This window comes from Primulina tabacum, chromosome 2 (assembly GCF_025594145.1).
Source record: "Primulina tabacum isolate GXHZ01 chromosome 2, ASM2559414v2, whole genome shotgun sequence".
Lineage (NCBI taxonomy): Eukaryota > Viridiplantae > Streptophyta > Magnoliopsida > Lamiales > Gesneriaceae > Primulina > Primulina tabacum.
Window position 1 is genome coordinate 8,602,059 of NC_134551.1, and position 15,742 is coordinate 8,617,800.

The following is a 15,742-nucleotide window of genomic DNA, read 5'->3' on the forward strand; positions in this document are numbered from 1 at the left end:
ATCTGCAACTGATTGATTCCTAACTGATGTTTCTAACTGGTCATCTGAACTGTTTTTCAGTTGAGCTGGTGAAATCAGTTGACTCATCAGTTGAACTGATTTCACTCTTTCAGTTGAACTGGTCAGCTGGGTTCTTCATCAGTTGAACTCTTCATCAGCTGGTCGGGCTTCTGAAGATCTTCTGCTGAACCACCTATCAGCTGGACAATCAGTTGAACCGATCTTTGAGATATCAGTTGAGCTGATTCAGTTTGGTCGATCAGTTGGTGTTTTATGTTTGCATCTTGATAGCTTCAATTTTGGCTCGTTTAACTGATCAGTTCGAAGCCTGATAAGTTCCAACTTCCTGCATACTTAGGTAAATCATTAGAAACAAAATAATAAGTTTTGTTAACATCAAAATCAAGATTGCGAACATGAAATGTTCCAACAAATAACTTATATACAAATATTTTCTCTCAATCACATATCTCTATTTACACATAAAGAGTATGCAAATATTTTTATTTTAAATGGATAAAGATGTTTTATATTACCTTAATATTTATTAATAATTTATTTTTATTCAATCTGATTCTCTTCCTTTGTTTTCTCATTATTAACTTAATATTCGGAATATTAACAATTTTTTAATGTATAACATTATGGTAGAAGTTTTCCATGAATTTGACGGCAATGTATAAAATAAGTAGTTAAAATTAATTTTAAAAATAAAATTGAAATAATAATTAACTTGATTAAGTTAAATACACTATTAATGATGCTATTGAATAACATAGAAAATGAATTAAATAACTTCGTGAATATGAAAAATTGTAAAACAAACAAAATAGTGAACTCACAAATGAAAGTCATATAATTATAATATTAATTAATAATTAATAGATTAGTAGATATATTTTTAGTAATATTTATTTAGCATCATATATCAAAAATTGACTAAATAGCTTAAAAACATTGTTTGTATTGAAATCATTTACATACAAACATTTTTTTCAATAACGTATCTCTATTGACACATAAAGAGTATGAAATATATCTATTCTAAATGAGAAAAAGATTTTTTATATGATTTTAATATTTATTAATAATTTAATTTTATTCAATCAAACTCATCTTCATTCGTCTTCTCATTATTATCTTAATTATGTTCGTAGTATTACCATTTTTTTAATGTATAACATTATGATAGGGATTTTTCTTGAATTTGACGGTAGTGTATAAATTAAAGTAATTAAAAGTAAAATTCAAATAAAAATTAGATTGATTGAGTTAAGTAAAAAATTAATTATCTTGTTAAACTAACATAAAAAATAACTTAAAGAATTTCATGGACATGAAAACTTGTAAAACAAACAAAATGATAAATTAGTAAGCTTACGAATAAAAGTCATATATTTATTATAGTAATAGATGTTGTAATATTAACAATTTTTTAAATGTATAGCATTATGATAGAGATTTTCATGGCAATGTATAAATTTAAGTAATTAAAATTAAATTTAAAGTAAAAACAAAACAATAATTATCTTGACAGAGTTGAATATATTATTAATGATCCTATTAAACTAATATAGAAAATAACTTTAAAAAACTTAATAAACATGAAAAATTATGAAACAAACAAAAGAGTAAAATCAAAATAATAATTATCTTGATTGAGTTAAATACACTATTAATGAGTTTATTAAACTAATATAAAAATTTTCTTAAAAAATTAATGGACATGAGAAATCGTAAAATAAAAAAAAGATAAAATAGTAAACCCACAAATAAAAATCATATAATATATATATCATAATAAGCCTACAATCGAAAGTAGTATATATATATCATAATGATTTTAATGTGACAACAACTGCTGTGTGGATATATATATATATATCATAATAAACCTACAATCCAAAGTCATATATCATAATAAGCCTACAATCGAAAGTATATATATATCATAATAAACCTACAATCGAAAGTCATATATATATATATATCATTATGGTCAATCTCTCGTACTGATGCGTAGTGGAGTTAACTGTAATGGTGGTGTAACATCAATCCACGTAAAACAGAGCCAACAATCCCTATCCCCCACCTAACACAATGTCTCTAAATTAATAATTTTAAAATTTTAAAAATTTTATTTTGTAGATTGTATATACACGCAATGCATATCAAATCACATATCGACTTTAAACAACATATAGGTTCGAGTATTAAGAATGAAGACGATAAATGAAGAAATATTTTTTGTAATAGGTACTCGGCTTTAAATTAGTTTGGATTCAATTAGAATTTAAAAATAAAAGGGTCAAATAAAGTGAGTTATTAAATTTTTATGGATCTTCAGTTGCCTTTTCTCGAGGGAATTGCTATGCTACTTAATAATTTATGTACCTTGCCTTGTATAAAGTGGAACAAATCATTCAAAGATTGTTGGATCGTGACACCACCATTTTGGACATTTGTGCATCAAAGATAATGAGCTTTCATGGCCAATTTGAGGGAAAACATGTGGATTTATTATCATCGCCATCATCATCGTCGAATTTAGTTGGTTTTTTAATTGAAGATGATCTATTTCATAATAATTTTTTTATAAATTTTTATGTGGTAAAGTATTTTTATACTATATATATATCATATCCCATTTCATAAATTTGAAATCACGTGAATGCAGTTTCCATTATTCATCTAGCAAAGCTGCCTTATAAACAGTAGTGGTCTTTAGAAAAATGAAGTGCTAAGCTAAAAATATAGACCCTCTTGAATAACTCATAAATAGAATTTTAGCTCACCTGAACTACTTAAGCTAAGAACTCGAGGCTAGGAACATTGGCGGTCACAGAGGGGCGATGGAGAGCGAAGGTCGACGAAGAATGAGCTAGGTTGGAACGAGAGGTGACGAGTGGTGGCATGAGTTATGAATTGTGTTTAATGTGTTTCTCTTCTTTATAATAATTTTTAAAAGATTTAATCGGGGCACACCCGAAGTGGGGACTTGAGCTGTTTGCCCTTCTGTCCTAGCTATTCGTTGAGTGATTAAATGTTTATATATATATATATATGTTTAGTTAAACGTGCATGAGTGATAATAGTTTTAGGATGAATGATCTCCTGAGTCTCGTAGGTCAAGCTATTGATGTTGTGCCGCTTGATCTGGTTGAATAGGTGGACCATAAAAGAATGACAATAGATCTTAACAGATATTACAGTCTCTACTAGGGACATGACTGATGATAAGGAAAAAATAAGATTGATCTTTAAGAGATATGAGATAGCACTAGCAGATAAATACGCACCTCACCGAACTCATAGGTCTAGCAGCCCAATCTATTAGTAAGCAAGTAAGTACACTGTGCATTACCACAAATATAAAAAAAAAAAAATCGCGCCTTTGCTGTTAGCTATAGCTTTGGCCTACTAGTAAGCGTTTGGTACTAATAATATCCAAGTATAATTGACTTGGAGAATTTGCAGAGAAAAAATAACACAATAAATTTTGATTGAAGAATAAGTTGTGGAACCCTAATTTCTTATGAGATAAAAAGTTAAAAAATTTTTTTTGGAGAAGGTAGACTGTTTAGCGCGTTTCTTATGAGATGAAAAGTTCAACGTTTAAATTTTAAAGGTTACAATTGGTTTAATCTACCTCGAACATTCTGATAAGAATGTAAATTTTTGAAATATTATGTAATGAAAGTTTTCTTAAATTTTTCGACAAAAAAGTGAAAGAGTAAGTAGTTTTTTCTTTCCGCGATGCACATAACGTCAAACTTAGAGGCTTAGGAAAATAGATCTAACGAAAAATTAACCAGAATATCATATAAAAATCGAATAAAAACATGATTCGATTTAGGATCTTTTGTAGTTTATTTACTAACCTTCCTTCCGGCGATATTAATGCTTCACAATACTCCGACATCAGTCATAAACAAAAAAGAATTGAACTTGCACAATCCAAATGCTTAAACAAATGTGTGATATATTTTGTTTGCAAAGGAGAAAGTAAATCTCGACTTTTCTCACTTCTGAAAAATGCATGAAATATATGATATATCTTTTGTTTTTTTTATGTATTTTGGAAGTTGACAAGTTATTGGCAGAAAATAATTACTAACTCCAACAATTCAAATATTCAAAATTCAAATAAAATATTTGAATTATTTTGGTCGGGTAAGCACTCATGGACGACCCGTAAACCCATTTTACTTTTCTTATATCTCTCACTCGCGCGTGAGTGCTAGACATCTTGCCTCGACAGATCATAATCATATACCACCAATTTCATACAAGCAAATAGATCGTGTGACCAACGAGCATATTAAATAAGAGCTCAGAGCTATACACCAGTTAAGGATGTATAGTAGCTCAATTTAAAACGTATATGAGGACATTCAACTCGCTATACCTCATATTTATTTTACTACATTAATTAACATATCTCTTATCTCAAAATAAAATAAAAGAACATAATTTATTCAAAACTATTGGTATATGCCTATATTCACAATTATGTTTTAATAACTAAGTTGAACATAATTAGTCGAATTGTGAATATAAAATAAGTGTCAAAATAAATATTTCATTCTCATTAGAATATTTCAATCTTTATTTTAGCTGCTTTCTTAGAAATGTACCGTATTATCGAATCATCCATGGCTATTGATAGCATGGTATAGTAGCAAGAATAAAATAAAATTAAAGAAACAATCGAAACTTTAAAGTAATAACAATAAACCTATAAATCTCACGCAATGAACTGAGACTCAACTGTTCATTATCCAAATAGTTACTTCAGTATTATGGTATGAAACACGTGTTGCAATGTGATTGTTCCTCTTTAAAAATGTATATCTTAACAAATATATTACATCGTACATATCATAGTTCAAGTATATCTCAACACTTGAGTTTTCCATTTATTTATCCTCCAATAAGTATCAAGATAAAGAAAACTTTAATCTGGCTATCAGACAAGTTTAATGGATTGTGGGAAAATTCAGTCTGATTACAAAATTATTAATGAAGTAATCTCATCTTAGTAATTCATTACCAAGGCAACATATGTATGGATTTGTTCACAACAAAATCAACATTGTCTCATCTCTGCATGTTACTCAACATCGAGGCGATTGCTTGTGTGAGCCAATATCAATTTGTCAGGCATACATAATTCGCATATTAATAATTCAGAAAGAAAATGTGTACACACAACATATAATGAAATATTATTTCAATAATGAGCAAAATATCTTAAATATTCATGTGCTCGTATAAAATCACACCCTACAGAATTCTAGAGTTATAACATGATAGACAAAGACGTCTCTTGGTATTGGCTTAATAAACCGATCAACCACCATCATCAAAATCATTTCTTTCTTTTCAACTATATCTTTGATAAATTTGTACTTTGTGTCAATATGTTTGGTTTTTCCATTGTATTTGTGGTCTTTAGCGAAAGAAATTGTTGATTGACTATCGCAATAAATCGTTACAGCTCCCACTGGACTACTTATCATATCCAAATGTCATATGAATCTCTTCAACCAAACACTTTCTTGCATTGCAGAAGGACATGCCTCAAATTATTGGATAATGATATACAAGTTTGTTTCTTGCTTCTCCAAGATATGCATCAATCATTTAGCAAGAAATCATAACCAGAAGTTGATTTACGCTCATCTAAATCACCACCCAAGTCAACATTTGTGTACCAGTTAAGTGTTAAATATTTTACTTGATAATAAAGAAAATAATATGTAGGGTCTTTTAGGTATCTTAGAATCCTTTTAAATGTACCTTAGTGTCTTCTTCCTTGACTAGATTGACACCTGCTCACTAGACCCATAGCATAACAAATATTGGGAAGAGTACATATCATTGCGTACATCAAAATCCAACCGCACTAGAATATGGTACTCTAGACATGTCTTGTATTTCTTCAGAAGTGTTTGGATACATTCACGCCTTAAGCTTTTACCTTTGGCTACATGAGTATCAATGGTTTTGCAACTTGACATTCTAAATCGTTCTAGAATCTTTTTAATATATGATGCTCGAGACAACAAGAATGATCTCTGTTAATTTTAACACCAAGAATGTAATCTGTCTCACTCATATCTTTCATTTCAAAATTTGAGGACAACCATATCTTGATGGTTTGTACATATTCATGATCATTTCCGGCTAACAATATGTTATCGACGTAAAAGGATATAATTGCAAACATTTTTATTGGAAGTTGGGGCTCAGATGAATTATCATGTTCAAGATTTATCCCATTGGGATAAGATGAATCATTGTGATCGGGATTTCTCCCACTAGGATCAAGCAATAACTATTCCTCTTGGGCATTTGATGATTCATTTAGAAACAGATCTTTATCTGAATTTGATACTTCAAATAAAGATTCACCCCCTTTGATTTCACCTTTTTTAGGAAAGTCATTATCCAGAAATTTTACATTTCTTGAATCAATTTCAGTAGTGTTTCTATAATATTGTTTATCAATAAACACATAACCTTTAGAATGCATATAATATCTAATAAAATACATTTATTTCCTCGAGGAGCAGACTTCCCATATTTACTAGTAGATTAATAATATAAGTAGTTGATCCCAAGGTCTAAGATTACACAAGTCTAGTTTTCTACCAGTCAATAAGGAACTAACTTTGAATAACACTTTGTGCAGGACATAGGCAACAATTAATAAAGCATTTCCCCAAAAATAAATAGGCAAATTAGCTTGCACCATCATGCACAACATCATATCTAACAATGTTCTATTCTTTCTCTCAGCAACACTATTCTGTTAAGGTTTGTGATAAATAGTTATGCCACTTTCATCACATAGATCTTTAAATTAATCTAATAGATTTTCACAACCTTTATCAGTTCTCAAGACCTTTTTTCTCTTGTCTATTTGATTTTCCACTTCATTTGCAAAATGTATAAAACATTCCAATGCTTCAGACTTATGGGAAATCAAATAGGCATGACCAAAATGAGTGAAGTCATATATGAATGTAATAATATGAGGCTCCATATCTAACCTTCACGTTCATTGGACCACATATATCTGAATGAATCAATTGCAATAAAATTATTTCATAATTGGTTTTTCAAATGATTTTCGTGTCATTTTACTAGCAAGACAATTATCACAATTCAACTTTAGAAACAGAACATAACAGTTATAATTTTATTAGTTGATTCATCATGTCTTGCTCAATGTGACCTAATATAGCATGCTAAATGTAAGCATCCACATTTGCATTACTGGATGAACAAATATTTAGCGAAAAACAACATTCAACATAATAGTTAAACATTTATCTATCACATTCAATACAATAAAATCATTCCTAAGATATACACAACCATAATACAAGCTATCATAATAATATGAACAAAATTACTACTAAAGTTCAAACTAAATCCAAATCCTAAAAGAACAACAACATATACTAGAATTCATCTAATTTTTGGTGCATAAAGAACATCATGTAGGATGAGGGTTCGACCACCATGCAACTTCAGTTCGCAAGCGCCGATTCTTTTGACTTCAACTATAGCATTAGTTCGTATATATATCCATCTTGTGCTGCAAGGAACTCAACAAAAATCTACGAACACTTCATGATTTCTGGTTATGTAATGCATCTCTTAGAACACGTATCGTGACTAGTTTGTGTTTCAACATACTGCATTCATGCAAATTTTTTTTCACTAAACATTCTCAAATGAAAATGTAATTTCATAATGCTCATCAGATAAACAGACACCAAAAGCCACTCTCAAGTCACAACAAATGCATATCAATTCATTGGAATCTAGGCAGAACATCAACTAATGTAGGTTTTGTTATGAATGATGAAAAATTAATTTGAATATCATACAAAAATCGAATAAAAACATAATTTGATTTAAGATCTTTCGTAGTTGATTTACTAACATTCCTTCCGACGATATTAATGTTTCACAATGGTCGGAAATGAATCAAATTTGCACAATCAAAATGTTTAAACAAATGTATGATACATTTTAATTTGTTTGAAAATGAGAAAGTGTTAGAGTAGGTGCTCAGCGAGCCAAAATGTATATTAGCGTCTGTGATGTAAGATCATGAAACTCAGTAAGAAGTGTACCATATATTCTAAATAGGTTTCTAGTCGAATCAGCCGCCTAAAATAAGGATAAACATCGTTTGAGCTCGATACTAGCATCTGTGATGTAAACATCATATTTTATTGGTAAAGATATGGAGATGTCTATTCATACATATAAGTGATCATATAATGATGCATTGAACAACCATCCCTTGGACTGTACAAGTGGTTCACTTATCGAGTGAAATAGTCTACGGTTATAGTTGTACACAATTATTCTTTTAACCCGGGACAATATAGATGCTCTACGTACTAGCATGCACTTTGATCCATTTACCGACTTCATTGAGGGTCATCAAGTGGCGAGATTGGGTGTAGTTTTAAAATACGTAGGAGAAAATGTATTGTAGTCGGGGATTTACCATTTGCCTACGGGTGAAGCTTTCTTATGTGATATGATGAGTTAATAGTGCAAAAAGTCTCCAGCCAGAAAAAAAGAAATGTGCTTTAGGGAAATACGTTTTCTAGTTTCACATGCCATACCACTATTATTACTTAAAGATACATCACATCACTATAGAATTCATATGCAACTCTCGATATACCAATGGTTGTAGATTCGATCGGGAAATATGTGTTGAAGGGACCATACTGTACGCTAACCATAACTTAATGTTCTTGCAGACACTCGGTGATGCCTAAGGGATCATGGGGCAATGCTACTAGAAGCTCTTACCATGATCCGATGGATGCAATCAAAAATGAGTTATGACATTCTTGATCAAAGTGATGATGAAAAGAATGAGGCTAATTAGGGTAAGCCCGATAAGAATAAACGTAATTTTGAATCACATAGAGATGTGAACCCATAGCTAGCAATTCCCTTAACCACTGAAGGTCAGACAAGTGTCATATTATCTGCTCCGGTTGAGAATGTCAAAGTTCGAGGAGTTGAATTTGACGACTGTAGTTTGATAGAGATTAAACATGATGCTTATAAATGAGTTTATAAGTTTATTTCATGAGATGAAAGAAATGAAAGTTAGCTTAATTGTTAATTGAGGAAGGAGCATGAAACTTCCTGTTTTGATGATGGAACTGCCTATTTTGATGAAAGAATTCACAAAACTGGCAGCTGCCGAATATGGATAGTGAAAATTTTGATCTTTGAAATTTTCAATTTTCATTATGTGAAAAAAACTTGTATCCTTGATACATCAGCGCTGTCGGATTGTCGATCAGGGTTACAATGAGTTCACAATTATTTATTTAGTGAATTTGAAATTTACTAATTAAATAATAGTACTAGTAGTAGTGAAAACTAATGTGTACAAAATTCTTATGAAATAGTCTATAGTGATCTATAATTAATTAACTAATAAGTTAATTAAATAATAGTTATTTAATTTTAATTAATATATATGTGCGTGTATTAAATGTGCATGTGTAAATATATTAATGTTTTTATACAAACTTTATATGGAGATATAAAAATGTGTATATATAAAATAAGTATATCATGCATTATCAAAAGCTGATAAATACATTATATAATATTAATATGAGGATTTTAATTAATGAAAATTAAGAGTCTTGATAAGGCTAGGAGTACTGGTGACATACATCTTGTATATCTATAAACATAGTATTAATGGTCGATAATATAACTACGTTTTGCACACAATAACAACACACAAAATACACAACAAAACTCTCCCTCTTCAAGATTAGCTTTCGGCCACTCCAAGATTTTTGGTGAAAATTTTTTTGGCCCTGAGCCTTCCACCGCGGGCGCTGCACCGACTCCAAATTTTGAAATTTTGGACGTCATAGTCTAACTCCAAATGCTTAAACAAATGTGTGCTATATTTTGTTTGCGAAGGAGAAAGTTCGGTCTCGACTTTTCTCACTTATGATATTATATATTTTCTTTTTCATCTGTCGTGTAAGTTGAAAGTTATTGGTAAAAAATATTCACCTCCTCCAACAATTCAAATACCCAAAATTCAAATAAAATATTTGAATTATTAGGATTGAATCAGCGCTCATGGACAACCCGTTAACCCATTTTAATTTTTTTTTTTTACATGATCATTGATGATTAGATGACTGCTAAAAGGCCACAGAGTCGGAAAACCCCTAAAAAAAAGTTGAGTGGATAGTGCAAAGAAGTAAGAACTGAAAGAAGGAACCTAAAAACAAAAGAGGGTTTCGTCAGCAAAGCAGAGCACACAGAAAAACATGTGGATTGTAACAGACAGTGCTGGAATTTAGTGAGAGTTCCTTTTATTGCTACTAACTTCCAAAAACATTTAAAACTAATAACTACCCATCTTTGTTACTTCGAGGGGACGGCAAGCTTATCAATTTTTCTTAAAATAAACTTTTCGGATCCAATGGAGAAAAAAGGTAGAATTTATTTATTTATTCTTGTAATAATAATAATAATAATTTTTGGGAGTGTATAATAATTATTATATACTAGACTTTAAATAAATCAATAGTATTCCCGAGCCTACATTTCTCTGATTCCGTGGCGGCATGCAGAAGTGCAATTGCCTTTGCTCATTAACTGTGGGGGACCTTTGACACCAAAATGGACAATTTTTTTCTTTAAATATTTTGAAGTTTGTCCTTTGTAATGGGTTATAAATCATAACCACAAACATCGTAACACGTAGCCAGCATTATTGAACAAAATCATGAGTTATCCTTAAGTTAGAAACAAGTGCATGCAACTTCGATTCATTGATGATGAACCCATTTCGTCTAATACAATTATATATATATAAATTTTGTCCTATGATCAGTGGTGGGGAGAAAGAGATGGACCAATAAATCTTAGCTACGTACTTAACTGCCTTTAGCTCTTCATAAATTTTGCCTTCTATATATATATATATATATATATATATATATACACTGCCAGATCAAAGACGCATTTGTTCTCAAGTCTTAAGTTTGATCGATAAAGATGATTAACTTAGACTTAAGAACAAATGTGTCTTTGATCTGGCAGTATTCTTCGATCATGCAATCAACTCCAACCTCCGTATTAACCTTTGGCACCAGAAGCTGCTTCAAAATTCAAATCGGATACATGCATACATTAAATCATACATATGCGTGTGTGTGATTAGGTAGCTAGCTAGGCCTAGGTATCTATTAAATTATTGATGCTGGACCCAATATTTGGAAATGAGACGAGCAAAACTTGAAATTAACTAAAAAAAAATGGATCAAGGTACAACTAGAGTCATCAAAACTGGTTAACAAGACTGACAAGTCTCTCATTTTGAGAGGATTAGACAATTGTTAACCCAATTCGCCTCGCTAATTTTTAGTTATATTAGATGGACAGGCCTGCCACACCCACCATTTGGTGGTGGGGGTGGGGCGCCCGTTATTTGAATGGATCAAGAAATTGTTAACTCGATCTGCTTATTTGACAGTGTAGGGTGGACCATTGAACATAACTAAGTCATTTTGACATCTCTCAGAACGGATAGATGATATGTGTGTGTCTCATTTATATATTTAATAAATAAACAAAGATAAGATGACATATATAGAATTCCACTCGACAAAGATTAGCATAAACATGTAACTTCACTTTAGTGGGTATCTTACAATATTTTTTTATTATAATACAAACGGAGTCGGATGTTTGATTACACGCCATCTTTCTATTTTTTCATATTTTTTGGTGACGAACTCACAAAACTTTATGTGCTATATATAAAAGAATATTTCAAATTTTGATTTAATCCCACCATACACAAGTTCTGATCAATCATGCTACATAAACACAAAATTTTAATGAGAGAATTGTTATTATGACTGCATATTTGTTTTTTTTCGTAATTTTAATCATCTTGGTCAAATTTGATGATTTTTCAATGTGATGTTGATGTGTATAATATTATATCGATACATCCACGAGAAAAAGACTAAAATTATATTTAAAAAATAAAAATTACGAAATTAGATCTAAAATTTGACAATATAACTGACTAAATTTTTTTTTAAAAAAACAAGTATTCAAAACTAAAATTACAATTTTTCTAAGGGAAGTTGGTGAAAAATCCCCAATCAAAACATTTTTTTGGGTTCACTCCCTACCCACAAAATTGTGGTACTATGTCATAGAAAATGTGGTACACTTCATGTGGAAATGTGGTACTAAAAAATACTCATGGACTGAATACAAAAAAAATCGACGGCTGAAAACTGAAGACCAATCAATCTTCCGTTTTCCTAATCTGTTATTATTTTTTTCCACTAAATCACTTTCAAGTTTTTGTGCATAAAGAAGTTTTTAATAATACAAAAGTTAAAAGCTTCTGTACCAACTCCTCTCACTGCAACAAGCAATGGATAGATACCACTTTTGTGTATTTAACTTGTGTTTGACTACTCTAGGTCACGTTGATATAATCAATCAATCAATCAAATTAATTACATTCTGAATCATAATTATAGAAAATTTATAAGTTAATTTATCTGAATAGCAACCTATAACTAATTAATACTATGTTCAAAAAAAAAAAAACTAATTAATACTAAGATACCATATAATCAATAAAGTAATGTATTTAAATAATAAATAATTTAATAGTGTATCACAATAATAGAACATTTAAAATAAGGCGATATTAATTATAAAAAAGGAGACGTTATGGTAATTTTTTTAATGAATTATTTTGTGTATACAATAATGGTTATACACACAATAACACATTATTTTTGATATTATAAAATTTCTTTAATTTAAAATTTACATTTGAGATAATTTGATAATCTTAAAAACAATATATAATTGTTTGTAACTCTCATCGTACATGTATCATTTCTCTTTTTGAAACGTTACAGTAGTTTCGTAGTTGAAGTAAATTATTATGTTTTAAGTTAAATTTTAATTTTTTTAAAAAGGAAAATAAAACAATGGAGGACATTTTTAGTGGAAAGACGAAACACTAAAAAGAACAATTTGTCACTTTTCCAGGTTAGTATCCGTTCATCTCTTTAGTACAATAGCGGGATTTATAATATAGATTTGTAAAATAAAAAATTATATATATTATACTATTAATTAAGAGAGATATCCTAATATTTAACTATTTTTGTGAATTTTTTTAAAATTCCAAAATCACCATCACACATTATACATTATAATGTATATAATTTCGTTATTTAATTTAGATCTTTTAAAAAAATTGTGTTTTATTTATTAAATTATTATTTATTTATATTTATATTTTAAATTTACATATTTCATAATTATTAAAAATTCATATTATTAAATTTTATTATCATATTTAATTTTGTAAATAATATAACTAAATTTATAAATAAAATATATACGAAGATTTATGTATTATATTATGAATGATGTATTTGTTCAATCATTACTATAAATTTATAACTCTAAATTATAATTACATATTTTTCTTATATTAGAAATACATATCACATATCACCTGTAAATATTAATTGCAAGATGCTGTCTGCACCCGCCACCTCTCACACATTTGTGTGTGTGTGTATATATAAATTGTACATATACGCCTGCCTTCTTCAATTATTTCATCACCAATTCCTTCATTCCCTCCCTCAATTCAACCATTTTTCTCTGTTTTACTCCACGAAGAAAAATCATCAAATTTTGATTTTCGAAATGAGGGACGCACCTTATTCTCTGGATGAATTTCACAGTCACATATCTCCACCAGCTTACGCCGCATCAACAGCAGCGCAGCCGCCGTATCCGTCGTCCCAATGCAACGTGCAGAGGTGTCCCTGGTGGCCGTACTCCAGTTCCAAAGAGTTCAAGGCAAACACGGCCTTAGTCATCGTCATCCTTATATGCGCATTGATCTGCGGTCTCGCGTTCAACTCCGCCATTCGATACGTCCTCCGGATGAATACCAGACGGCGGCGGAGGCAACAAAGACAGACGTCTGAGATTGGTAAGCAGGATCTCGAGAGCGGAGCGGGGAGTGCGGAGGCGGAAATTCCGGTCCTGGATTACACGGAGGGGATGAAGCTAGCTGGGGAAGAGACTGAGTGCATTATCTGCTTATCGGAGTTCGCAGTTGGGGAGAAACTCAGGGTTTTGGAGGATTGTGAGCATGGATTCCATGTGAACTGCATCCAACAATGGTTGCTTCTGCATTCTTCTTGTCCCACTTGCAGAACCCAGTGTTCGGTGAAATCCGCGACTCCTCCATGAAATTGAATCTGCCCTTGTGTGATTGTACAACAATTTCCATGGCTGCCATTTTTCTGTTCCCTAATTTACATAGATAATTTCTTGGTTTAGTTTAGTTTCTGCAACGATACCTTCGTAGGAGAGGAGGGTGGTGGATAAACACAACGTAAATCGCAAATTGGTGCCTTAAAAATGAAATATTTCAATTCGGCCTCCATCAAGTTCACTAATTTCGTTTTAAACAGCTCAAACATATTTCTGTACTTAAATAAATATTTAATTTAAAAACATTTTTTAAGTTATATTGTAGTTTATGTTAAGATTTGATCTTGGATCTATCTCAATATCATAACTCCATCACGTCTAAAAATGAACATCTGAGAATGAAGTCAACGGGTTACCCAATTTTGTGTATTCAAACACATAACCGTGGAATTTGGGTTCTGATATCATGTTAAGATTTGGGCATGAGTTTTGACTTAACTCAATTTGAGAACCTTGTGTAAGGGAGGAAGATCGTATAATTCCATATAATTTTATTTTACTCTTAGGAATATTGAATTAATGAACAAATTTGACAAATTATTTAAATGTGAAGTATTAATAATAGTATTTTCCATCGGCATGTTTTTGTTTGAGCAAAGCTGATTTTTTTTTTTGGTCATTATTAAAGGAGCGTGTGGATGTTGGACGTAATAGGATTTTGGGTCTAAAAACCCACGATTGTCATATCACGATAGAACAGTTCCTTCTATTTACTCTTCGTCCAGTGTTGGCAAAAAAGTTGACTAACACAACTTATTGCTTTGTGTTAATACTTTAGGGCAGTGTGTGCAAAATCCTTACAAGAAGAAGAATTACAGAAGACTGAAAGAAGGGTTTGTTTTGGCTCTATGTAAATTCGAGAGAAATTTCCAACCATCTTTTTTTTTTTTTCACATTAATGGTCCATTTGGTTGTACATTTAGCGTATGAAACAAGAATTGTTGGGTCTGTATATTATTGGTGGATGTATCCAATATAAAGGTATTTGGGCAAACTTAAAATTTTGGTCATAAATAAAGCAATGCCAGAGGCCAATATGGTGTGTTGTGTTTTGTTCTCGTTATTTATATGTTAACGACTCATTAAACAATCACGAAACACGACACAAAGAGGTGCCAAATATTGAGTTTCCCACACTCCCAATGTTTCAACAGGTAGGGCGACCGTCAACGTAAATTGTTGCACAAATAAATGAATTTTGTAAATTAGCAACATAAATTGTTGCACAAATAAATGAATTTATGTGGTTAATACTTGGTGTTAACTATGGATTTGTTATCTCAGTTTCAAGATAATGGTAGAAAAATGACTCAGTGCTGAAATATTATGTTTGAGTCGAAGAAATAGAAACGAGGTATCCTGGTTGACGATG

General features: G+C 30.7%; 1 protein-coding gene across 1 annotated transcript; it reads left to right on the forward strand.

Moving 5' to 3' along the window:
• Positions 1–13,680: 13,680 nt before the first annotated feature.
• Positions 13,681–14,542, forward strand: LOC142537371 (RING-H2 finger protein ATL79-like). The gene has a single exon (XM_075642907.1). The coding sequence runs from the start codon at positions 13,792–13,794 to the stop codon at positions 14,344–14,346; it is 555 nt and encodes a 184-aa protein (XP_075499022.1). The 5' UTR covers positions 13,681–13,791; the 3' UTR covers positions 14,347–14,542.
• The last annotated feature ends 1,200 nt before the right edge of the window (positions 14,543–15,742 follow it).